Source organism: Athene noctua, chromosome 6 (genome assembly GCF_965140245.1).
Source record: "Athene noctua chromosome 6, bAthNoc1.hap1.1, whole genome shotgun sequence".
NCBI lineage: Eukaryota > Metazoa > Chordata > Aves > Strigiformes > Strigidae > Athene > Athene noctua.
Window position 1 is genome coordinate 30,024,771 of NC_134042.1, and position 26,812 is coordinate 30,051,582.

Below are 26,812 nucleotides of genomic sequence, written 5' to 3' on the forward strand. Positions count from 1 at the left end.
TTATCTCCTCATTGTTACAAAAGCTGCATAGATATACAGCTATCTAGACATACACTCGATAAATGTAAGGATTCTTAAGGATCCCTTAAACAGCAAGCCTTATTCATTCTTTTCCTCAAGGGCCTTTCTATCATCCTGACATATTCACACCGTGTATTACTCTGTGTGTATTTTCTTTTTAAGAGGGGGAGGAGAGAGAAAGAACACTATCGCCCTCAGAACTGAAGCAGAGATATAAAGGTCAAAACCACTTATTAAAGTATTCGCTATCAGGTACCTAACATCCAACTTTTGACTACACTTAGCAATATATACAGCTGGAACTCCCATTGAACTTAGCTATTACTAAAACTTTACATTTCTGAAAATCAGGCCTCAAAAGTCACAAAGTCAGATACCCAGAAAGTGAGGAAACAAAGTTACTAACAGTCTGTGAAAAAATTAGTTTAAGTGATTTGCCTGACATTGTAGAGGAACTTTATGGCAAAAGTTAAATGATTACCTTGGGAGCATTTGACAGCCTTAGTGATGACTATACTTTTCTCGCCTGCAACCTCAGGGCTTAACATTACACATATTCCAATGTCAGCAATAACAAAAGCAGTGATTGATTTCAAGCTCTAGGATTTGGCATCACAAATTTGCTTTCAGGTGTTACCTCCCAACTTGCACTAAGAAAGAAAATTATATTATATTGATGATAATAATCATCTTCCTCTACATGAATCCTCCTTAAAGTAGAAAAGATTAAAAATATAAAGACTCTAGAAAAACTAGAATCAAACGTCCCAAAACATGGATTGAATTTGCATGACGTGCTATTTGCAAGCAATTACTCTCTGCCTGTGTCAAACGGCTTTGGAAGCAGAAAGGACAAGGCATTTGCAGGCAGTTTAACTCATGGTTCGTGAGAAACGGATGGCAGTGGATGCATGCCTGACCGGTTGTCATGCAAGCAAACCATGAATAAGAGATGCTCCTGAACAGAACTAATGTTCTGGCAACATTTTACACTCACACAGCACTATATGAAGTGCCAGGACACTGAATTTGAGCATTAGCTCCCTACTCCCACAAGGCAGGAGTTCCAGCACTGCACTCTGATTTACAAAGGGCCTTTTATAAGTGAATGCAAGCTTTTAAAAACATATTGAATATATTTTAAATATATTTTTTGAAAGCGGAAGCTGTTTTCAGAGATGCACAGACAATCAGGAAGGATAAAATAGTAATTCGCACAAACAAATTTAAAAAGTTTTTATTTGAGGCCTTGATATTGTCTCAGTATTCATTTCATTAGATGAAATTTTCTGGATTTTCAGTGAATAGAAACCATGTGCCTGAGCCATATTACTGTATGATGTGCTACTGGACATTCTTACATAAAAGGGAAGAAGCATGGTTCAGAAATGCTAGGGCAAGTTGAGACCCATCTCAGCCATTCCACCTGATAGATTTACTAGCTTGGGACATCTGGATAATCCAGATGCATTCATGGCATGTACATGCACGAAGGCTTTCATCCTTCCAACTTTGTATCTTATTAAATGATGTATAATTAATCATTAAAATGGTATTCCTTCATGCTTTTAGTTGCAGTGTTGATGTAGGCAGATGAACTGACCCTGTCTGCACCTTCCTGCGTAAGCATGTAAAAAGTACATGTAACAGTCACTGAAATTATTAGATCTAGAATGTGAAATTCGACCATTAGAAGAATTAGCAGTAGAAAAATAACATCCTTTGTATGGCTCAGATTTACAACATTTCGCTTCCAGGGATGGGATGAGGATTGAACTGTCCAGAAAAGCTCCAAAAATCACACTGTATTTCATATAACTGGTGATCAAATACTTGGCAAAAACCTACGCAGAAAAGTGCGGTGTAAAATTATCACATCTCTTAAAAGTAAAATGACAGTTAAAAATCCAGAACTACAACCTTTTTTAAAAAGAAACACATAAAAATAATATTTTTCTTAGTTTAGAAAAATTATCAGCAGTGTCACTGTGATTGGTTTGGAAAATAATTTAAGAAACTTACCACTTCTAAGGCCATAATACGTTCCTAAAAATAAGATATAAGATGCCATTAGAAAGTAAAGAATATAAATGCAACGTAAGTTGAACAATGATGAAAAGGATTAATTTTGGTTTTTTGTCGGTCATACATACGGTATTTTGTAAAAATCTCACTGAATAAGAACTGCTGTACTTAACTGGACCTCTGACCCATTTATCATACTGTCTCACTTAGAAATTTGTTCCAAAGAAAAGAAACTTCCCAGCAACAAGGTGAGAAAGGATTTGAAAAAAAAAAAAAAATCTACTCCATGATATTTTTTTTCCAAATAATACCATTAGGTTTCAATATTGTTGATTTTACCTCAATGTATCCCATGTTTTTTGGTGGTGTTTTGTTTTGTTTTATTTTTTTTATCATCTATGCCTGTAAATTTAGCATGTTTTGGAATTCATGTCACATTAGCACCTGGATTAGTTTTCTTTTAGGTATTTCCTTAGACAACTAAAAAGTAAATTCCATAGCATTCTTCTGTTATCCAGAAATAGCTCTGAAGAACGTTTTATTAATAACTATATCAAATTCTAATATCAGACAAAAATAAAATGCAAATAAAATTAGCCTGTATCAGTTTTAATCCAGTACAAAATAGAGAACCAAGCATTTATAAACTTACTGTATATATTTTAACATGTCATTTCCATTTAAAAGTATCTATAAGAAAAATATGAAGCTAGTAAAATAAAGATCATGTACCTCTGACACTATGTCCTGACTAGGTATGATAATTTTAAGTAATCTGAGAAAACACACATTTAAGTGTTTAGGTGAGCCCACATTTAGAGTTCCTGACCATTAAGACATTACAGGAACTTTTACCTTGCTCAAATGCTGTTTTTGAAAGTACGGGAGAGAGGTAGTATGTTTTCGGTGGTGTTTTTTTTCCCTAGGAATCCTTATACTTTTCCAGTTCTATCCCCTCCAACAGGTAAAAACTATTGCAATAATCTGAATTTATTCCTGTAGCATCCAAAGACAGTTAGACAAGTCTGAACAGACTTCACTATTTTTGAAGCAAAAGGTACAACAAAAATTTCTTAGACCAATGGAAGAATTTGGAAGCCAGAAACAGTTCTTGCCATTTGCAAGAATGCAAAAGTTGTTGTTTTTTTCTTAAGACCAAAGAGAAATGAGTTACAAAGACTCTTCTAGACTTATTACAGTCTCAAGAAAACGTTAAAATAATGGTTATGTTTAGTGACTGAACAGGTGCATGTATTTGTGTAAAACCAGTATTTACACAGTGTGTGTATTTACATATTTGTGTAAAACCAGTGTCCCTTGGATTACTAAAGGGCTAGCTTTTACTCATATAACCTTTTGAAGAAACTACAGTTCACCTAGTGAAGTGTTTAAAGCTCATTCACTGAGTGATGCCTGGGTTGCAAATGTTGGCTTTCATCAGTTGCTTACAATAGATGCATCTCTGATTACAATTCTAATCCACTGGCAGAAAGTGAGACAATATACTGTAGGAAAAATAACTACATCAATGGAAGCTAAAAAAAAAAAAAACGCATCTGGAACAGACTAGTTGGTTTTGAGGATGTCCAGAGAAACCAAGCAAGATTGTTCAGGAAAGTATGTACAAAGAAATATTAAAAGTGAAATCAGGAATGCACACATAAACAAGTCTGATGTAAATCTAGTACACTATCAAAATACAACTGTTTAAAAAAATGCTAATATACTGCCAGTAGTGGATGCCACTAAACTGGCTGATGTTGGAACTGCACACACAGTGTTCAAAGCTTCCTGTGTATAAACCAATGAAAAATAATAAATGTATATATAGAAAAAAAAAGACCATTCATTGCTTTCATTTACAGGACTCTTTCAAAGTAGCAGGATTTTTTAAAAAATAGACAAAAATGTAAACTTTTTTTTTTTAAATGGAGGATTATTTTATACCTAAGAGTGGGGAATGAAGAAACTCAGATAAATCTACAGGAAATCTGAGACATGTATTTCGCCTGTTTTCGTTTCTTATCAGTAAATCTAGAAGATGAGGTTCTAGAAAACTTAACTTTGACTTGTTTATGAAGATGTGTTTGCTTAGTACCCAACACAATGCATGATAGTTGGGGATTCCAACTACAACATTGCAAAAACAAGACTTCACTGAATTTCACTAAAATTTTTTTCTCAGAAAAGGTAGTGCATTAAATACTGAAGTATTCTTTCTTGGAAGCAGGTATGAGATACAAAATAAGTATTTCAGTACATCGGAACAAACATGACAAAAAACGAAAAACTCAAAAATATGTGAGATGCTTGTTCCTCCACAAAATTGCAGTGGCTGTTACAAACACTCATATTTATGTAGAGATTCTGCAACAAACCCCAAACTCATTACTATCAAAAAAGATGGGATTTACACATCTCAAATTTGTGGTGATAGTGAACAGCAATTCAGATATAAATTTATTAAAAATAACTCATGTATTAAAGACAACACATGATTTAGTTGTCAAATTCTAAACTCTGAATAAGCTTTTACAATCTCAGCACATAATTTCTGAAGACTAGAATGTAATGTATTAGGAAATTTACCATGGATAAGTTATATATTATCAATATATTTATACTTTCAAATTAAGATTCTGTATTTATACTTAATTTTTAAATTTATATTAGCATGTCACTAATTTCAAAGCAAAGGAAAATGGCTTGCAAATGTTTTCCCAGAAAGCACCCATACAGTTGAATATTGCAATTATCATGCATAGTGTATTATTTTCATTAATGCAATCTTTTGTACCATAGAACAGTTTTCACAAAAGGCAAGGTGAAAACCTTATAATCAGAGCCTTTTTTCTTCCAATGGATTAAGAAGTGAGGTTATATATGTGGCTATCAGAGAGAACGTAGAAAGTGATCTAGACTCTGCACAAGCTAAAAATTGTCTTACGATGAGTATGAGCACACATGTAACAACCGAAAGCAAGTATACATGTAATGAGAACACAGATATTATCTAGAACTTATATAAAACTTTCATGTACAAATTTATGTATAACACAGAAACTCTAGTAAGTATGCAACAAATTCAAAATGAGAAACCAAGAACACGGTGATGTCACCCAAAGCATCAGCCTCCTAGCTCCCAAAACACCCTGTATCAAAGAACTACATATAGTACATACAATTTCCATCCTGACATATAAGAGTCAAATTCACATAGAACGATGTAGCTATAAAGATGCCCACTGTGTACTTAAAGTATGATTTTGTCTCTGTCATGCTAGTTGCAGTCCAACACATTCCCTGACCAGAGGAACACATGAAAACTACTAATATTTCCAGAACAATCCTCATAAAACTGCTTTTTTCTTTCTGTCCTTTGTGGTTTTCAGTTGACAGCATTGTAGAAGCACTAATTGTTTTTCATTCAAATTATTTTTAACAAAAGGTGCTCTTTGTCTCCCCTCAAAAAATTAGCAAACTAAAAGCATAATAAAACATACATCCTTAGCTCTGGGGAATATTCTTGTTACTTGATGCAGAGATATAGCAAAGAACCTCATGGTATCTCCAGTCATCATTTGCCCACAGCAGTACACTGTTTTCTCACAGAAGGTTTCTTCACATCTCCAGCTTTTCTAAGACTATGATCAGTGTTCACGGCTCAAGTAACAAGAAATAACTCCTTCAGCCGTAACAACTTGATTGCTTTCAATTGTCTGTCCATAGTCTAAAACATACAATATTTCTATCTGCTTGTTTGCTGAATGTGCTTTACACATACGGTGTGTTTAGACTGCAAACAAAATGCATCAAGGGTTGACTTACTACACATAATTTTCTGTATATATAAAGATACTTACCAAAACAGGACCCCAGGTACTGTAGACAAAAGTTAACAACAATCAACATGACCTATTGTCTACTGAACAAAGGACTAACTGAGTAGGACTTAATATCAGAGGAATACTATCCAAGGACTGTAGTCCTTGGGGCAAAGAGTACTATTTTATTTGCTAGTGATCCTTAATTTGACAAACAATTACCTTCTAGGAATCTACTTCAATAAAAGTATTCATACTTTAACCAACTATACACATGCTTTGCTGAACTGGGGCTGAGAAGAAACAAATATTCCATGTCACCTGGTTAACAAAAGGAGAGGAGTGCCAGTTTCAGCTCTGGGAAACATCATATTTAAAGAAACTCACTTTCCTCTTACTTCCTATGCATTATATGTTGAGATGCAACAGCTTAGAGAGATTTAGTCATGATGACAGGAGTTTGTTTTTACAACTATTTGCTAGCAAAGTTGTACATATTCAGCCACTGCAAGTTTGGAATACAATGTTACAAGAACAAAGGAGCCTAGACTGGGAACATTTTGAAACATATTGACTAAGCTGGACATAAAAGTACCTAGAAAAATAATAGATGTTTTTGCTAAGTACTTCGACTGAAGCCATAGGCATCTAAAAGAGCAAAAAACTGCTATCAAGCATTTGAATACAAAAATAAGACACAGCATTACAAGTCACAAACTTGATCAGAACCATCACTTAGGGAAGGGCATAAAGCATTTCAGTCAGAAACTTGACAGACCATTAGACACACAGGCAAGCACATATATGTACACAAGACACCATTATGATGCAACTTTCTGCAGTATAAAATTACTCCTCATTCAATCAGAAGTAACATCATTACAACAATTTGTCAACTACAGAGCTTCACATGAAAGCAGATGCAGAATTGCTTCACATGAAAGGAGATCTTTTTACATTGATGTAACTAGATACGCACCTGTGTAAACTGCTTGCGCAGACAAGCTCTCAGCCTTGTTGAACTTGAGCTGCCAGAAAGCTAGGCCAAGATTTTTGTTTGAACAGGAAACAGCTGGATTGGCGTGTTGTGTAACTTTTGGGTCTTGCAATTTTGTCTATCCTTACTGGATCAAGCTGTTTCTACACTAACTCTTTGATACCTCTAGCCCACAAAATGCCTTCTATTTATTATATGAAAAGAGAAGGCTTATCTTCAAACTCGTATGGTCAAAATCAGGTCAATACATAATCTCATTTTCCTTAACAGCCTTATCTTCATTAATTCAGAGAATAGTTTGGGTTGGAAAGGACCCTAAAGATCATCTAGTTTCAATCTCCCTGCTATGGGCAGGGACACCTTCCACTAGACCAGGTTGCTCAAAGCCCCGTCCAGCCTGGCCTTGAACACTGCCAGGGAGGGGGCAGCCACAACCTCTCTGGGCAACCTGTGCCAGGGCCTCACCATCCTCATACTGAAGATTTTCTTCCTTACAGCTAATTTAACTCTATCCTCCTTCAGTTTAAAGCCATTACCCCTCATCCCATCACTACACTCCCTGATAAAGAGTCCCTCCCCATCTTTCCTGTAGCCCCCTTGAAGTACTGCAAGGGCCCTATAAGGTCTCCCCAGAGCCTTCTCTTCCCCAGGCTGCACAGCCCCAACTCTCCCAGCCTGTCCCCATAAGGGAGGTGCTCCAGAACCCTGATCATCTTTGTGGCCTCCTCTGGACCTGCTTCAACAGGTCCATGTCCTTCTTATGTTGGGGGCCCCAGAGCTGAACACAGTACCACAGTTGGGGTCTCACAAGAGCAGAGGGGGAGAATCACCTCCCTTGACCTGCTGGCCACACTTCTCTTGGTGCAGCACAGGATACAGTTGGCTTGAATATAAACTGGCACACATTGCCAGCTATATTCAGTTTTCCATCCACTACTAATCCCAAATCCTTCTCTGCAGGGCTGCTCTCAGTCCACTCTTCACCCAGCCTGAATTTGTATATGGGATTGCTTTGACCCATGTGCAGGACCTTGCACTTGTGCTTGTTGAACTTCATGAGGTTTGCCTGGGCCCACCTCTCCAGCCTGTCAAGGTCCCTCTGGATGGCACATCCTTTCCTTCCAGTGTGTCGACTGCACCACACACTTTGGTGTCATCAGCAAACTTGCCGAAGGTGCACTCAATCCCACTGCTCGTCGCCAACAAAGATGTTAAACAGTGCCGGTCCCAACACCAACCCCCGAGGAACGCCACTCATCACTATTCTCCACTTGGACAACGAGCCATTGACCGCAACTCTTTGAGTGCGACCATCCAGGCAATTCTTTATCCACCGAGTGGTCAATGTGTCAAATCCTTGTCTCTTCAATTTAGAGACAAGCATGTCATCCAGGACAGTGTCAAAAACTTTGTACAAGTCCAGGTAGATGATGTCAGTTGCTCCTCCCTTATTTACCAGCATTATAACCCCATTGTAGAAGGCCACCAAATGTCAGGCACAATTTGTCCTTAGTGAAGCCATGTTGGCTGTCACTAATCACCTCCTTATTTTCCATTTACCTTACCATAGTTTCCAGAAGGAATTCCCTCAGAAATGTTCTGATTCCAGGACACTTATATAATGTTGCTTCATTGATAAACACTTCATATTGTATAAACTTTTTAATATTCATGTTAGGTATTGTTAGATGTAATTTGTAGATAAAATTTTCTTTTTTTCCTTTTGTACTCTAAAGAATACATACACTACCCACCCTGATAAACTGCCAAGCCTTACAATTTAGACATTCCAGCTTGGTTTTGCTTTCCTATCCATTTTCATTTCAAAGGAATATGTTTTCTTTGACTGTAATGCTTAAATACTATTCCAAAATTGAGCCTAAGGTAAATCTTACTTTCTAAGTGCAAATTTAAAGTGCTTAGCACAAACAGCTTTACTGCTAGATGACATACAATGAGGATTTACTGTATTGTATCGAGTCCTAGCACACATCAACTGGTCCCTTCTTCCTCAGGAAGGCAGTTAGGGACATTTAATGTTTCAGAGATTTAAAATACATACTTAAAAGATTTCACTTTTAGTTTTATTTGGACATGCAGAAGAAAGCAACACAGCCCAACCAATGAAGTAGAATATAAAACATTTTTGCAGTTCTGAGTGCAGATTTGCCCTGCCCCTATTCACATACTGTTGCAGTGAAGCCAGCAGTATAACATAAGTCACACTATATACTGAAGTTGTTCTGTTAAAAGCAGCATTCTTTTCACTGATGGCCTCATATGAGAAAACTGACTACTTTAATCTTCTCTAATGTGCAACTTAATTGGTGGGCAGAAACTCAACAGTGAATATTACTAGCTAGCAGGTCTGTATTTGGCTGCATGTATTTCCAAAGCTGAATTTAAGATACCAGGGAATTCAGAAAACTGTAATGTTGTAATACAATTTAGTAATTTTAAGGGTGACAGAAAGTGTATCTAGTTAAATAGAAAGTATACCTGGAGAGCTCCCATTTCTTCCTCTCTTCTGAGGGTCTTCTCTAGTAGCTCTGTAAAATGAAAAATGGAACTTGTAAATTCAACTTCCTGTCTCGTGGTCTGATGAAAGAAGTATTGTGTAAAACAGTCAAGTTAGTTTTTTGGTTTAGGGCTTTCACAACATCTCTTTTCAGCTGATTAAAGTAATTGATGAAATTTGTCAGTGATATGATTGTTTCCAAGCATGGGCTGTTGAGGTGACTGAAGAACAGCCACAAGGAGACAGTCTGAATGGAGGGAAAACAAGCATTCAAATTTACAGGAAAACTTCCCCATGCTTAAATCAATCTTTTTGTGCATTTTTAGAATTGAATGAAAAAAAATCAGAGGTTCACTCTGAAAATCTCAGAAGCAGATAATCAAAGCTACGAAATTATATATGAAAAGTTACTGTAGGTTCTTTTTTTAACAACCAAGTAACCTAGATAAATGAATGCAGAGAATTTTGACTATTATCACAATAACTGCCTTCTGTCGCTATAATTGAACCATTTTGGTTACAGAAATAGCCAGTTTACTGTAACAAATATATTAAGAAAGACTTTTATAGTCTTTACACTATAAAATCCCAATATATTGTATTCACATACATGCACATATGTAACATTTCATGTTAAAAATTAATTTCTATTTGAGTTCTCTGGTCTATGTCACATGAATTGTTTTTATATTTTATTTCATTCACATATTTTAATGATTAAAATTTTGTTTTTAATCAATTGCATCATATTTAGAATTCTGTAAAACCTTAAAGTTATAACTTCACAGAGAGCAGGAAAAACAGAACACATGTTGCAGTCTTATTACTATCAGGAGTTCACTCATGAGTTTTGCATGAGAAGAGCACTGCTTTAACTAAGCCAGAGACCAACTTTGAATCCAGATACGCTCCAGATTGCCAGCAATTAGGAGAGTTATGAGATTATGAAGTTGCCTTGACAACCTCACAGGACTGAATTCTGACTGTTAAATTCTCTCAACATCCAAGTACAGCACAGCTAACTAAAAGTACCTTAAGAAATAAAGATTATTGATAAATGCATAGTTCAGTGATTAAAGATTAGCTTCGATGATTTCCAATAGAAACTACTTAAAATATTCTACTGACATGCATTTCCCTTCCTTTATTTCTCTAATCCTTTACTTTTCTTTCTCTAGTTATGAAGCTTCCTTGTGAGCAGCCTAACCTGTTCTTTTCCCATAGTTCATTATCCATTTCTGACTGCATGGAGACTATTTGAGACATTTTCAGGAACTAGTCCTTTAAAATTGATGTAGGTAACATGTACAAAATTTTACTTATTTAATCCATAAATTAAAGAGATTGACTTGCTGTTATTTCTTCCTATCTTCTATGCAGTTTTTCAAATCCTTTCTTAAAATTAATAAAATGACTGTTTCTTCACTTTCTTTCAGCACATTCATGTTTTTCAAGACTATTCTTTCATATGCTTTCCAGTACATTGACTCAACTGCCATAAAAATTATGGTAGCTAAATATACTGTCATCAAAATTAGTTAGTGTAAGAATTTAGGTTTGGAAAGTGGCTGCCCTGTATGTTTTCTTTGGGTATATTCCACTACTGTAACTAAGTTGGTAAAAATTTGTATTGTAATCCTATCTTAAAAAAAAAAAAAAAAACAAAAAAAACCCACGAGGACAGAGGAATAAATCTATGAGAAAGGGATGGGAAATGAAAGATTCTTCCCCATGTTCCATCTGACCAAAAAGTGATTCTTATACTTCACTCATTGCATTAGAATGAAAATAATTTGAGATCAATCATGTCTACAACTGAATCTAAGTGAAAAGGAAGTTGTTACAATGTTCTATTCAAAAGCCTTTTATAAATGTAAGGTAAATTGAGCTAATTTCTGCTAACAGTCTCCAGATTTGAAAGTTCTGCATCTGAAATTAGCAATATCTAGAATCCATTTACTTTATTGTTCCAATACCTAAATTGGCTGCCCTGCAGGATGCTTCATAAAACTCTGTCCCCAGAAGGGCCGGTAGGTATTGCTGTTGTTTACCTGACAATATATATCTACTTTACAGAGACACTCTCTATGATCATATAGTTAAGAAAGTTCTGCATTTAAACTGATGATTCTATTTAGTACTCCATCGATAAATAATAGCATGTTTTCTCCAGAGATAAAACAAAACCAAAAAGAATATTAAAGTAATACATACTAAACAGCTATACAAGAAGTCCCATAAAGATACAGCATAATGCATTATTCTTTTACATATTGCTATCTATAATGCCAGAATAACTTTGCTTACTTGGTCTGAAAAGCTCTGTTGATTTGTTTTATAATTTGTAAAACACTTCCCATATTTAAGTTCTTGTGCAAGTATGTTTTATATATTCAGTGCCAGAAAATAATGCTACAATAAATTTAAGATAGAGAATGCATTGTGTCTGTAACACGGAAAAGATGATCACTAGTGCTAGTGGAGGCTCCTTTCATCCTGTAAACAGCATCCAAGTGTTACAGATGGCCATTGATTTGTTACTGATTTAAGTGGATGATTTTGGACCTTATGATGAGAAATAATCATGATTAAATAATCAAATAGAATTTTATAATACTAGTTTTATAAAACTCAGAGAAAGAGTTCATTCGGAGCAGAATGATGAAACACCAGGTGGTCTTGCCTGAACAAGATTATGCGGTTTTAAAAACAACTAGCCTAATAAACTCTGCAGTTTATTCCTCGACACAGGAAGAAGGGCAGCTGGAGCATGACTACCTGACTACCACTGAACATGTGTACTCCAGTCAAGAGGATTTGAAGGATGCACTGTTGGAAGATCCCAACTAGGAGTTATGTACAGACAGCAGCAGTGTTGTGGAACATGGAGTTTGATACTCTGGATATGCGGTAACAACAGACAACTAAATCATAAAGGCAAATGCATTGTCTAGAATCACTTCAGCTCAAAAAGCAGAACTCATTGCTTTAACCCAAGCTCTTGAATTAAGTGGGAAAAAAAAATGTATATATAGACTGACTCAATGTATGCTTTTGAGGTAGTACATGTCCATGGAGTTTTGTGGAAAGGATATTGTCCTCCCAGGGATCAAATATTAAACATCAAGATGAAATTTTGCAATTATTGCAAGCAGTTCAGAAACTAACTCAGGTAGCAATCATGCACTGTAAACCACTTCAGGTTAGGAATACAAAAAAAATTGGAGGTAATAATTTTACAGATAGGGCTACCAGAAAAACAGCAAAAGAAATAACATTACAAATAGCATTGATTCCAACCAAGACAGTAATTCTCCCAAGGGAGAAACCTAAATATTCAGAAGAAATATTAGAAATGTAGCTGGATGGTGGGTGACGTCTAATAGACAAATAATAGTACCACCTCTTTAACTAAGAAACAATTCAAATAAAACATCAGGAATGCAATTGAGGCATAGAGGCTTTGGTAACCCTGTAAAAAAAAAAAGAAAAAAAAAAGAGACAAGTAGTATTAGTCAAAATGCTAGGATTAGCTAAAATAACTGCAAAATGGGTATCGGTACATTCTGGTGGGAGTTGATACTTCTACAGGATGGCCAGAAGCCTTTCCTTGTTATACCACTCAGGCAAAAGAAGTACTAAAATGGTTACTATGAGAAATAATCCTGAGATTTGGAGCCCCTATGAAGATCTCTTCAGATAGAGGCCCACACTTTGTTGCTGAAGTAGTACAAAGTGTTTGTAAAATTTTGGGAATTTTGGGAATTACTTGGGATTTACTTACACCATGGAAGCCATAATCCAGTGGAAAAGTAAAAGAAAAAAAAAAATCAGACCCTAAACCAGCAAATTAGCAAAATTAATTTAAGATAGCACATCAGTCCTTATGAATTACTATATAAAAAACCCCCAAACCACTCATATGAATCTCTGGAACTGAATCCAAATGTGCATGTAAAAAGAAACAAGATGCATATAATTATTTACTCTCCTTAGGAAAAACCCTGACTGCAATCCAAAATGCAGTACTGTAGAACTGACCTCTATCCTTGGAAAATCCCATACATGACTTTCAACTTGAAGACTACATTTACATGAAGATGTGGACTTCTAAACCCTTACAAGAAAGCTAGAAAGGACCATTTCAAATACTGCTGACTACCTTTACAACTATCAAAATTGCAGAATCAGATGCATGGATACACTTCCTGGAAAATGGACATTTGGAAACTGATGTTGGCGGGATCCTGGTCTGAGGTAACAACCAAAAGACAAAATGCAACTGAACATTGTGAGGAAATATCAGAATCAAGGAATAGAAGGCAGGTAGAAACAGAACAGTTAATATACCTCCCAAAGAAAATGCCAGAGGAAAATTTGATGTTAGGGTTGATTAAGGGATTTGCTGATTTACAAAATGTAACACAGATTACTGCTTGTTTGCCAATACCAAGAGCAGTAGGTGAATCTGTTCCATGGGGAATATTAACCATGAATCTGACCAATTTAAGACACAGAAATGAGACTACTCATTGTGAGCAAAAGCCTGTTGTTGAATGATATAAACAAGATTATCAGGAAACAGTGGAAGTTGCCAGGCAGTAGAGCAGATTGTGAAAAACTATTAAACTATGATTTCACAAAGATAGAAAGATATCAAACTGTTGGATGGTGTTCGTATGATGAACAGGTTGAAAACAATGCGAGCAGAAGCATCATGGACTGGAAGTGTAACAAAACAGATCAACTTACACTAAAGGAAGAACAGTGGGACTCTATATGGTCTATGTCCATATTCTCTCAGTTTCAATACATGGCTAGAACTCCTTGGTGTTTCTCTTGGGATGGGAGAGTTTTTGTAGTTTTACTCTCAGTAAATGACAAAGGAAGCTCGCTAAGAGAAAAAGAAAATATAGTGTCGTGGTGGAAATGTGAAAAGGTATATGATTGTAGCAATGCTGATTTAATAACTCAAAGAATTCCTCCTTTGGCTGCTGCTTTGAAATTTGGATGTTTTTGCCAAGGTCTTCAAAATAATCTCAATTTAACATTTGTGAACAATCCTGCTATGATCACCTTTCAGGCCTAATGTAACCACAGGGTTCTTGAGTTTTTTCAAAGTAATATATCATTATTCTCAGGAGGTACAGAACACATCAATTTATACATTGTCTAGAAGAATCAGCATTAATGAAAAAACATCACAAAGGCACCTTCAGGCATTGATGGCTCTTCCCAAAAGATGAATAATACACAGAAAAAGACAACAAGAGAAATTACTTTTAGAAATATATTCATCAATACATTTCCCTTTTTTTTTTTTATTTTTAGCTCCATATGAAGCCTGCAATCCTATAACGAGCTATAAACTAAAACTACTCAAAAAATCAAATATGTTTGAGTTGTTTAATACCACTCAAAATAAACAGCATGGTCAAAGTTTGCAAAACTAGGGATCATACTTTTGTGTAGTTTAAAAAAAATCATTTATTTACAGTGGTTAAACTCCAAATCATCTGAGGTTTATATCTTATTTAGCTATGCATCAGCAAACACCAACTGAGTGTCCTCAAAGTTATACCACAGTGGCTTAGACTTATCTGATCAAATTTCCAGGATCTATACAGGTTATGATTTAAAATATTCCATAAGAATAATTATCTTTTGCAGTTTGCCTGAAACTGAAACTACAGAGTATGTTGAAAAATAGTGCAAATATTAACCTGGAGATTAAGATTTTGTATTCCATTAAACTCACAGATAAATCAGGAAAAAATCATGCAGTTATTCACACAGACTTTTTACATGTACAAACACCAGTTGTAATTTTCACTGCTGGTGAAAAGTATCAGAAAATAGATTTAGAAGCAGATATTTATTGATTGGAATGAGTAAAATTCAACTGTACTACCTTATTTATCCTAGTTGTTCTATTAATGTAACAACAACTAGAATGTTAAAAAGCAGTCCAAATCCTTTACCTCTGTGCTGGGAATAACAAAGCCGGGAAACAGGACATTGACTTTATACTACCTGGAACAAGGAAGTTCCCCAGAATTTGAATTAAAAAGCACAGATTTATTTCATAAAGAACACTAAACAACCTTTATTCATTATTAAGTAGAAACTGGATTTTAAACACTGCATGACCTCCTATTTTAAGACACTGAAGATAGCGAGACCACAATCTGCTTCACATTCTCTGGGAAGACTGAAGTGCCAGAGAAAAGGCAAACTGGATCAATACCAGATTTATATGTTCACCACTAAGATTTTAAATTTGGTACCTGCTAATTCACAACTTCTAGCAAAGGGGAATGCACAAATACAGAACTCAGTTATAGTCACAGATACCTAGTCATGTAGTCAAACCCCCAAAAATGTGATTCAGATTACTCTGAAGTTGACTTTTGCACTTCAGTTCAGTTCTGCATATATAGCTAATATGCTGTAAACTATCCAAGATACTGTAAACTGCCAGCAGATTTGACTCCAGACTCTCCCCCCTCCAAAGCAGCTGCAGATCACACAGGAAACTCTAGCAACTCGTGTAGCACACAAAATACTGCTACTATGTGGCATTAAAACAAAAAATCCAAGTTACTAAAATCCAGGTGAAAAGAATGATGGTTTGGAGGAAACTGTCAAGATATTTTTTGCATCATCAAGCTAAGAACGGTTCTTCTCCAAAACCCAAGTCAGGTCTTTCAGTTCTACATTAGTAAAACTATTTTTGATTTCCCAAAGTTTACAACCCTAGAAATTTAGTTTTTACATTACACAAGTGTATGGCAAACTCTTGCAAAGTCACTTATTTGGACATCCTGATCATCTTTAAGTTTGCTTTGATCAAAACTTGCAGTATATTTATTTCAAGTCTTTCCTATCATTCTCACTTCAAATACACATCCCACGGCTTTCAATCACCATTTGGATGTTTCCCACAAAGCCGCTGAACAGATACTGCAGCATTCCTGTAAATGCACAGGGCAGCCAAGCCAGTTTCCATCAAGTCTGAAGGAATTTTCAAGCAGCTGAATAAACTAGTTTCAACTAGAAATTACTTATCTTGCACACGCCTGCAAAGCAAAGTTTAATCATGTTATACCACTTAGAAATTTTTCACTTCATGCAATGAATCTGACATGAAAGCCCTATTTCGGGGAGTGAATTAAACTGTTTCTAACTGAACCAGTTTAAGCAAAATGTTTCAGAATAGATATATTCCTGGCTGGTAAAGACAGAACAACTGCAATTTCAGCCTGTACCTGTATTAGCATGATTTTAGTGAATGGCCTCATAGTACTGACAGCAGACACAGTCCAGAAACAGTCAATACTAAAAGATGTTTCAATGAGGCTGGATCTTTGTACAGTCAAGCCAGACACCACAAATCACCCTGGCACTAAAACAATTGAGATGCAAAACCGTACCAGGACTGGATTCAAACTACTCTAATTGAAAAAGTACTTTCCACACATGTAGACTATTAAGGGAATTTCTACATAAACATGTTGTTATCTTAAAGGAGCTCCAGAGAAACAGGTATTCCTTATAACCTTAATTTTTGCTAGTGCAGAACAAGACCCATAAATTATGAGCATATCAGAATGTGTTTATGTAATACCAAGCAAAAAAAATAGATCAATAAATCTCTGAAGACAAAGATGATACTATTTGACTTGAATACAACATACAGTATCTCTAATATACATAATATTTCTATCCTGCTAGTTTCATCCCCACCCTATTCATAGGTTTAGTGAATGAAGATAAAGCCAGAAGAAATCTCAAAAGCTTTTTTTTTAATTGTATTCAGATGTTTAATAGTTTTCATGACCAAACTCAATAGCCACTACTTCTATTTTTTTTTTATTTGAAGCTTCTGCTAAACATTAAAAGTCTCAAGTGATTTTTAATACTGATTGGAGCTTTCTACTCCATTAGCAAATTACTATCTTAACATTGAGCACATTCCACTATCTTTAAAGCTTCCACCACTGCAATCAATGCATTGCTCATCCACCAAGACTGAAACAGCTGTCTATCTTTATCTAAATCAATAGTTTTCTCATCCACGTATAAAAAGACATGCAAACTCAAAGGAATGCCTTTTGCCATATTCTTTGCCTTTATAAATTCAGGCAATTTATTAGTTAGTAACACAGTCAATATTTCAAAAGAATATACTTTACATAAAATTTTGAATGAATTCATACTCTTGATACTTCAAAGCAGATTCTTAAACCCAGGGTGGTGCAGTTATTTGCATTAACCTGAAGAGCACCCACAATCATAACAGAATAGAAAAAAGGCATCTGAAGCTAAGAGAAAAGGAAAGAGATCACTGCTCTGATTCCCTAAGAGACTTATTGCTATGCAGGAAACAGAACATACTGTGTTTTCTTTCTATTCCCTGAGGTTTAGGTAGGTTTGATATTTTGTAGCACAGTTTTTACATGTTCACATTTCCAGTGCTGGTCTGATCTGTATTTCCTTATTTGCAAAGAAGTTAATCACTTCTGGGAAAAGGATAATACATAGAAGGGAAAGATACTTCTTTGGGGATGTGAGGGATGACAGATAAGTGCAATTTAAGATTCTCAGATAATTTTCTATTCAAGTCACACTCATTCTCATGACTTTTAGAAATTAGTGGCATCTTACTGGGTGAGGTCTAAAATCACACAGCCTTCATCCTGCTTCAGACAGTAAGCACGAGCAAATATTAAGACACGAGGATAGAAAAAAGGTAGTGTTATTTACTGTAAAGGTAGTTTACAGCAATGAGCAGCTGAGAGAATTCCTAAAAAAAAAAAAAAAAAGGACAACTGCATCTGAACTATCCATGATCAGTCAGACTTCCATGAATTTAATTATTACTTCATTAAACCTACTTGTTGTTTCGGATGCCAGAACATTTTACAATGAGTTTCTATAATTGAAGCATATACTGCATATATATGCTTCAATTATATATAGAGAGATATATATGCAGATACACAGAAGTGAACTATCTCCCACACTTCATTTAGAAAACCTGTTTAACTTTTCATTTTTCCCAAGAAGATGTCCTAAATTCTCATCAGTTCTATAACCCCTCTGTACCTACCATTACCTGAACTCACAGAATTGTCTAGGTTGGAAAAGACCTTGAAGATCATCCAGTCCAACCATTAACCTAACACTGACCGTTCTCAACTACACCATATCCCTCAGCGCTATGTCAACCCAACTCTTGAACACATCCAGGGATGGGGACTCTCCACCACCGCACTGGGCAGCCCATTCCAACGCCCAACAACCCCTTCTGTAAAACTATTACAGTATCTACTTTACACTGAATTCAAAAGTGCAAGACTGGATACATGTATATTTCACATACACAGTTTAAGAATACAAGATATTATGCAGAGCTGCTATAACTCCTTCTACAGTCCAAATATGCTTGAGGAATAGTTTGTCTGAACAGGAGATTAAACACAAGATTATCAAACAAAAAATTATTAGGTTCCAATGTGCTGCTTACACATTTTAAAAAGAGACCTTTATCAAAAGAATGAGATTTTTTTTCTTCTAATGCTTACATAAGACTTTTTTGTTCTATTTCTGGCTCTGCCACTCACATTAATAACCTCCCGCGTAACTTTCAGTGCTTCATTTAAAAATGGCTAAAGAAAATATTTCCACGTCTTCACAGAGCTGATGTGAGGCTTAAAGTGCACTGAAATCCATGCAGAAGATATTATTATGAATGCAAAAGGTGATAGCAGCACAAAATTTCATGATGTTTTAGCAGTTGCCTAACTTATGAGCTGGGAGAGATATTAATCTATGTCTGACATATTTATTTTTGACCAAATAGATTCTCAGTTGAAAGCTACTGTAGGAGGAGTAGGAGGGAGGATTGTGAATATATACATATTTAACATATCTTTAAGAACAGCTATAAGTAATCAAGCCATTGCTTTTCTTTGAACATGTCTTGAGTACCAGCAGATACACTGTAGAGGATTCCAAACAGCTGAGGGTTTCTAGTTAAATAATGACTGAAGAACAACTTCCTAAAAGCTTTAGTAAGTTCCTGTAAGTTTCAGTAAGAAAGTGACATGGACATATCAGAAGGCTAACATTTAAGTGATATAAAAACATTGTCTTATTCTGAATCAAAGATGGTTCCACTATGAATATGTGACAAGGCACAGAATAATGGTCTTCTAGCTCAGTAGGGTTGCACACCCAATGGTGTTTATTTATTATCAATATATATGTGTGTGTATTATCAGCCAATAAATATGCAAATTAGGGCTGCATGCCCAAAAAAATTTACTGATAGGGGTATGTGATCAAAAGTTTGGAGACTAGTGCTCTATACTGAGAGCCACAGAAGAATCTCACTTCTGGAATGAGCAGACTATGGCTGACAGCATTCAGAATTTGAATTTTTTCAATACAGGCATTCAATTTCCTTAAATCTGAAATGTTTTATTGTCCTCTGTTACTCCAAAATTCTTTCTCCTTTTATGTCAAACTGCACACTTCATGGCATATAAATTGAAAGAAAAAACCCACAAAGTTCAAGTAAAAGCAAGGTCAAATGAGAAGAATATTTATAAGAAGAGAAACAGGGTGAAAATTATGAGGAAGAGGAGAAAGGGCCAGATCAATTTACAGTAGAGGGACATAAGTATGTGTGGCATATTATTTGAAGAGAGGCTCTCCTAGGAGCAGTGGATCATATCCAGAGACCTTACTGTGCCTCTTCAGGCATTAGTGATATGTACCAGCTAATCTTTATGAAGACTGCCAAACACATCTTTGTATCTGGAAGAGGAACTGTCTGTACGGCAAAGCAAACCTTTATGGAGACTTGTCATCTAGAGCTATGAATGTCTTCTCTACACAGCTGCCACTGCCATAAATTTAGAGATGGTATCCCAGATATTGTTGTTCTCTGAAGCAGTGCCCAAATAAGTAAGATGAATTCCAGCCACAATAGAATCAAGGGTCTCCTCTAGAATCTAATGAGACTGTACATCAAAATCAACACAGAAGGGACAGCAGCATGTAGCTATTAAATCACAGAAGCACTAAGAAATTGGTGAGGCACAACTGCAGAGCTACAGGAAACCTGTTTGCCGAACATTATTTGCTCAACTCTTCCCTGAAGAGTAAAAGTGTATAAACTCAGACCACCTGTATTTCTGGTTTTGGCATCCTCATTAATCAGTCAACTTGTCTTGATCCTGAGCAGCCACTTTTCCTCATCAGGAAGCATTAAATCTCCTATGTGAGAGAGTGTCCTTGCAGTATGGACTTCGATCTGCTTCATCTGTAGGATGACACCACCGCAGCTTTTCTTATTTGAAGCCTTTACTAAACCATGATTCTACTGACAAAGAAAACCACTATGGGCTAAGGTGGATTTCACAATAAATTAATAATTTAATCAGAAAGAAGAACTTTCTTATCTGAAAACAAGAACTATGGATGTCAAGAATGGCATAATAAAAAAACCACACCACAACAACAACCAAACAAAACCTTAATAAAAACATGAAAAAATGATCCAGTAAAGCAAAAGTTTATCTGAAAGGCATGGCTTCTGCCATGAAAACTGTAACACACCAGATATCAAGAATGCAACTGCCAAAATTTAATTTTTTTTAAATTATTTTTAATTAATGTCTTGGTTGGCTGTTTTAAAAACAGGTTTGATTTTCAGAATGCTGTCATTTCCTGATTACAAATTAAACATCTACTTGTAAAAACTACATCCATAAATCCACAGTAACCAGAAGGTTGCTGTGAAGATTAAAAACAAGTCATACAGTCATTGGTTGAATCTATCCTCAAATCAATGATTTAAACAACACAAAAAACCCCTCTAAAAATTGTGAGACACTTGCATCTTGTAATCTTCATTATGTCAAATTAAAGATTAAAATCTGACAGAATATAGTGGGAAAACCCAGCATTGTTACTGCTTACATCCTCCTCCTATGTAAACTAAGGATTATTGTCCTGTAACTGCAATTCAACAGTTCCAGTCAACAGAAAATCCAAATGTCAAACAATAACTGTAAAATTCTTCTAGTCATTGTTGCTTCTGGACCACAGAACTTTTAAGACAGAAATTTCCTTAAGTGCAAAATGAACTTTCTTCAAAGCAAAAAAAATTCTTAGTACCACTAAATGAAGTAATTAAAATATTACTTGAATTTCAGTACCAGAGAAAGAAGTTTCAAACTTCATCTTGCTTATTATCAAAGATGCATATTCCAAAGATAACTCATTAACACACATACACTTGGTATTTGAAAAGCAATACTTGATTTGGAGCACCTTGCCATGCTTTTCTTTTGGCTACTATTTGCTGAAATATCTATCAAAAGATAAGGACTCCAACTCTTTTACACTATCCTTAAACTGGCACAGCTTGACTACAAACACAGAAATCTTTTCAGTTATAACTATGCAGTTTCTTACAAGGAAAAAAATAAGATTAAACCCCCTAAAAATAAAGATAATTGAGGAGATCAAGATTCACTGAATTTAGAAGTTATTTTGACACTCAAGAAACTCAAAGAAAACACAAGTCAAAATGAAAATGGTGGTGTGAATGGGAAACAACCTGCTTCATTGGCAACTGAAATATACAAAGAGGTCATTGGCTGCAATAATTGATCAAAAGGCCAAATAGAACACATTGTGCTAAAAGAGAGCCCTTTGACACTGGTCTACCAGGTTTACTGCATAGAAGACAAGAATAGTAACTTGCAACAGTAAACAGCAGTTACTAGTCATTTTGGGTTCTGTGGCTTTTTCAATTTCTTTTAAGCAACATTTTTTGGGTCAGCACACAGTTGCTTCATGAAAGTCAGACCCCATTCATGATTTCTGTTTCTGAAAAGGTTTAAAAAGACTATGTTCATTGTTTCAAAAGTGTGATAGCCGAGAATGCTGTAAATTCAGTGAGTAAATAATTACTATAAACCATATTGACATAATCTCTAAAATAGTTTGATAGGTAACTGGTTTTATTCTACAAGTTTGCATGAATGTGAGACAGCATGTGAGAAGCAGAATCTCCCCTAGATGAAAAGTATCAGTCAAGATAAACAACAGCATTCCAAAGAAAGTCCATATATTATACTTGGGTTTGGTACTATCTTGAAGATCATCAATCATAATGATTTCACACTTCTCTTTGGGTAGGTGTAGCCACTCTTATTTAAATAGATTTAATCACAGTTTGTACAGAATTCTATAATCTGTGACAGAGTAAATATGATCTTCTATACACCACATAAAGGTCCAGACCAGGGGATGTGAATAAACATATTTTAAGCTTTTGCCTTGCCATTCAGCAACCTGTTGTTGACTTGTGAATCACTCAGTTGTAAGTAGGTGCAGATACCATATCCTTGCAGAATTACTGCCACTAAGCATGCTTCTAAACCCTTAAATGATGGTGTTTCAATAATGACTTGATTGTACTAACAGATGCAACTGTTATCATGTATTGACTACGCAAGCATCAGTAACATTGCCAACTAGTGCTGGAATGCATGCAAAAATATTCTTATTACAAATCTTGAGAACAGAATTTTTTTTTTCCTTTTAGAAAAGTCTAACCTACAATGCTAGTGAAAAAACACTCCAAATTTTACAAGAGGCTGAGAAGCCAGCAAACTTTTACCCTAGCAGTCCAACAGTACATCTATACTAAACTGAAGTTCTTAAAGGAGTTAGTTTTAAATAAGCTAGTTTGCGTACTAATGACTGCAACTACTCCTACTTCATGTACTTCATGCACATGCAGAAGCTAGTGCAACCCCAGCCGAAAAGGTGCTAGCACTAAGTGTTCCAGTTCCACCAGGTGTCAGATCACATAGACAATTTGCAGACTGCATTTGTTAAAAGGCATGGAGGTATCTCCGCTCCCTGCTTCCAATTGTGCATTTGTCCTGGCAAAAATGTTGGCTCTGGACCTCCACAAGGGACAGTTTAGTTCATTACGATGAGAACCCGGCAAAAAACACAGATAATCCTGTGTGGCTAATACTGAGTAAAATTTGGTTATAGAGGGGTGCAATGAGGAGCAGACATGAAACAAGGGAAGGAGCAAGTAGCACATAGAGGAGAGAAATAGAACCAAGAAAACTAAGAATTTAGCCTTTTGTCTGCAGTGACCTTAAATGGCTCCACTGAATGGGAAACTGCAATCTGACCCACTAATTATTTTAGATTTGTGTGTGTGAGCTATAATCACACCTCTATAGCACTACCCAAGCTAACTGACCAATGGCTTTCTCCCAGTTTTGATTAGAGGCCCCATGAAATAACCTGGAAAGGGGGGGGGGGGGGGGGGAAGCATTATATAAAACAAAATATCGTAAGAAATGTTCCAAGTGAGGTCTTCAGAATAGTTGACATTTTAAACAAAAAAATACAGTTGAACATTGTTATGTCACTGCATACAATATATAATTGTTACAATTCTCTCCTGAATGGAGAAACATTTCCTTTCTGATGATGAATACAGTCTTCCAGAAGTACACAGAAAGAAATTGAAACTTAATTTGTTTTCACTCACCAAGTGCAAGCTTGAAAAGATAATTTGTCATTTCTTGTTTTAGAAAATTATGTTGATATGTTTATGGGCATAGCAGCTATGTAAAAATTATGGTACGGCATATATAAATGACAAAACAGGAAATTGAATGCCACTTTCTTCAGTGAGTTCTCTATCTTAATATCCTAGGATTTTCTTTTTTTTTGATGTTTATCATCCCAACCATACTTATGCATATCAGTAAATTTCCTTTTGGCTACATCTGAAAGGCAGCTGCATATCTTAATACAAAAATACACAGAACTGATCTTGGACCTAACAGCTAAGGAAGGGCCAAAGATTAAGGGTACCAAGTTTTTTGAAGCAGCTAGTACAACTCATTTTGAATTGAAGTAACTGGGCAAACAGAAGGGGGCCATCAGCTGCAAAAGAGAAAGCTTTTCTAGCCAAGGACACTTGTTACTTAAGATAATTAATTCTTTGAAGCTTAGAACTGTATTTCTTAATTGGGCAGTTTGAAGATCAGAGCTAAACAATCCATTTGCAACGTTTGCAGCAAAGGACAGCAGATAACATAGGAAGCTGAAAGATACTGGTCCTGAAATTAAGTTTCCCTACCAATCTCAGAAAAAAGGGATCTTTTAGCAGCTTGGGCATTTTAATAAACTGTCAGAAGAGTAAATCACACAAAAAAAGTTATAGCTCTGTGGAATTCAGTCCTTGATAAATGCTGTAAGAGAGCTTTTAATTCTACTTGGCAGCCCTGTGGATCACCAAGACCCAAACAGTTTATAAAAAAAAAAAATACTTCAACCAAGCATAGACGCACACAGAAGTCAGTATGTCTCATTGCAAAACAGAGAACTTCCCCAAATTTACGCAAGTTCCTTCTTTGTAATTAGACAAGTATTAGAAACCACTATATAATGCAACTAGCAGTTATATAACACCTCATCTCCCCACGCATGCTTTAGAGGAACATACAGAAGCTGTAAGGTGACAATTATGAAAAAAGCTATAATAGTAACACTTATTTCTAATTTTCTCAGCTGTAGTTTGGATTTGAGTTTATTTTTTGTTGGGACAGTCCTGCTGTCGTACTGTCCCATGGTAACTGATGATATACAAATGAGACCTACCAACTGGAGCTGGTAAAACACTAACTTCCTGTGGCTGGCAACATTTCACTTAACATCAAAAACTCTATTTTGAAAATTCTAATATCTAAATGCAATAACTCATTATTAATTCTCTGTAGCCATGTGCAAAAATCTACAGTATAATGATCCTCGTAATTTTTTCAGAGAAAAACATTTAATACATAGATTTGAGGAAAAATATCTCCTATACTTTAAAATACAAAAGAATATTAAGAGAAGATTGATATTAAAAATTCAAGTTAGGCATTGCTTCTAATGCACATGGGATACAAACATTTCTTTATTTTCTCTCCAGTTTAACTAACTGGATAGCAACACTAGAGCTCTCTTGTGTATGTGTGGTGTATATGCCATTTTCAACTGACACGACTTTTTATTTCTGATCAATCTAATTCCTAGAGACTGATCACAACAAAACCAAATTTACACTGTTGTCTTCACTGAGTAAAAAGGTAAGAGCATATTAGTCTCAAAATGGAGATTACATGAAGAAATTAATATCCAGTATGAGCAGTATAATAAATGTATTATAAAATATTTTTTGTTACACACAGACCTTGTCAACATCCTAATAAGATTCACAAGAGCAGCAAATGAGTTATGTTTATTATAGAATTGCTTATCCCATTCCCCCAACACTATATAATTTCTACAGGTAGAGACATTCAATTAACATTTAGCAAAGAAATGGCAAAATGACTCTGTCAATTACACAGAAATGCCACTGTGAATGGGAGAATACATTGTATATCCTACACACCTAATTCTTGTACCTATCTACATCATAGCTGCATGTCTGTCTAGTCAACGAAATGTTAGGAATGAACTGAAGTTTGCAAAGGTGATAAAATGTTTGATGTGATTTTTATGATAAATGCCTCTTATAGCACACTTATCAAGTATATTGACAAACAGAAACCCAGAAAGTACTTTCAATGGCTGGGGCATCATTTCCTAGGTTAGAAATGAATTCTCGACAGTGTCAGAGAGGTACCAAGCAAACAGATGTGCTTCACCAAATATGCCCCTGAAGGGTATAACTTTTATGAGACATAGGTTAAAAATGTGCATTGATCTACTCATGTCTCTTAAGAACTGTCTACAGAAATTTAGAATGTATGCTCAGTGTTGAAAATTCATACTATTTACATAAGATTTATACACTTTAGCAATCTTAATAAATGGCTAAATTTCTCTTCCCTTGTGTTTATATTGCATAAGACAAAATACAATGACAGCAAACTAAAGGTCCTGAGCCTACAAGTAAAGGTTTAAGCCCTAGTGCTAAAATAACGTTTTGCACCATGAAAATATAGTTCTCAAGTTTTTTTCAGAAAACAAAGAAATAACCAAAAACTTGGTTTTGCTTTTCAGGAACTGTTTGATGCCTCTTACTCAAAAGTTTGTATCTTTTCCTGTGGATTCTGTAATTTTTTCCCCTTTGGTATAATTTTACTTTGCTGCAACATTATATTTCTGCTGCTGGCATATTTATTTCAAAAGGTCTTTTAGTCAACATAAGACCAAATATTCTGTATGACAATCTACAGAATTAACAGTGAAAATTAAATATAAATCATAGACAACTTTCAGTTTCAAATTAATCTCTGAAATTAATCATGTTAAATTTCTGTTGACTATACCAAGCTTTCTAACAGAATCTCTTCCAACCCTACTCTTTACACATAG

General features: G+C 35.4%; 1 protein-coding gene across 1 annotated transcript in view; it reads right to left on the bottom strand.

Moving 5' to 3' along the window:
* The window catches only part of CEP128 (centrosomal protein 128), a 126,078-nt gene that overhangs the window by 23,761 nt on the left and 75,505 nt on the right, over positions 1-26,812 (bottom strand). Inside the window, exons 18-19 of the mRNA XM_074909235.1 lie at positions 9,367-9,416; positions 2,044-2,067 (exon numbers count right to left, since the gene is read on the bottom strand). Of these exons, the coding sequence (XP_074765336.1) occupies positions 2,044-2,067; positions 9,367-9,416 (74 nt within the window). The remainder of the gene's footprint in view (positions 1-2,043; positions 2,068-9,366; positions 9,417-26,812) is intronic.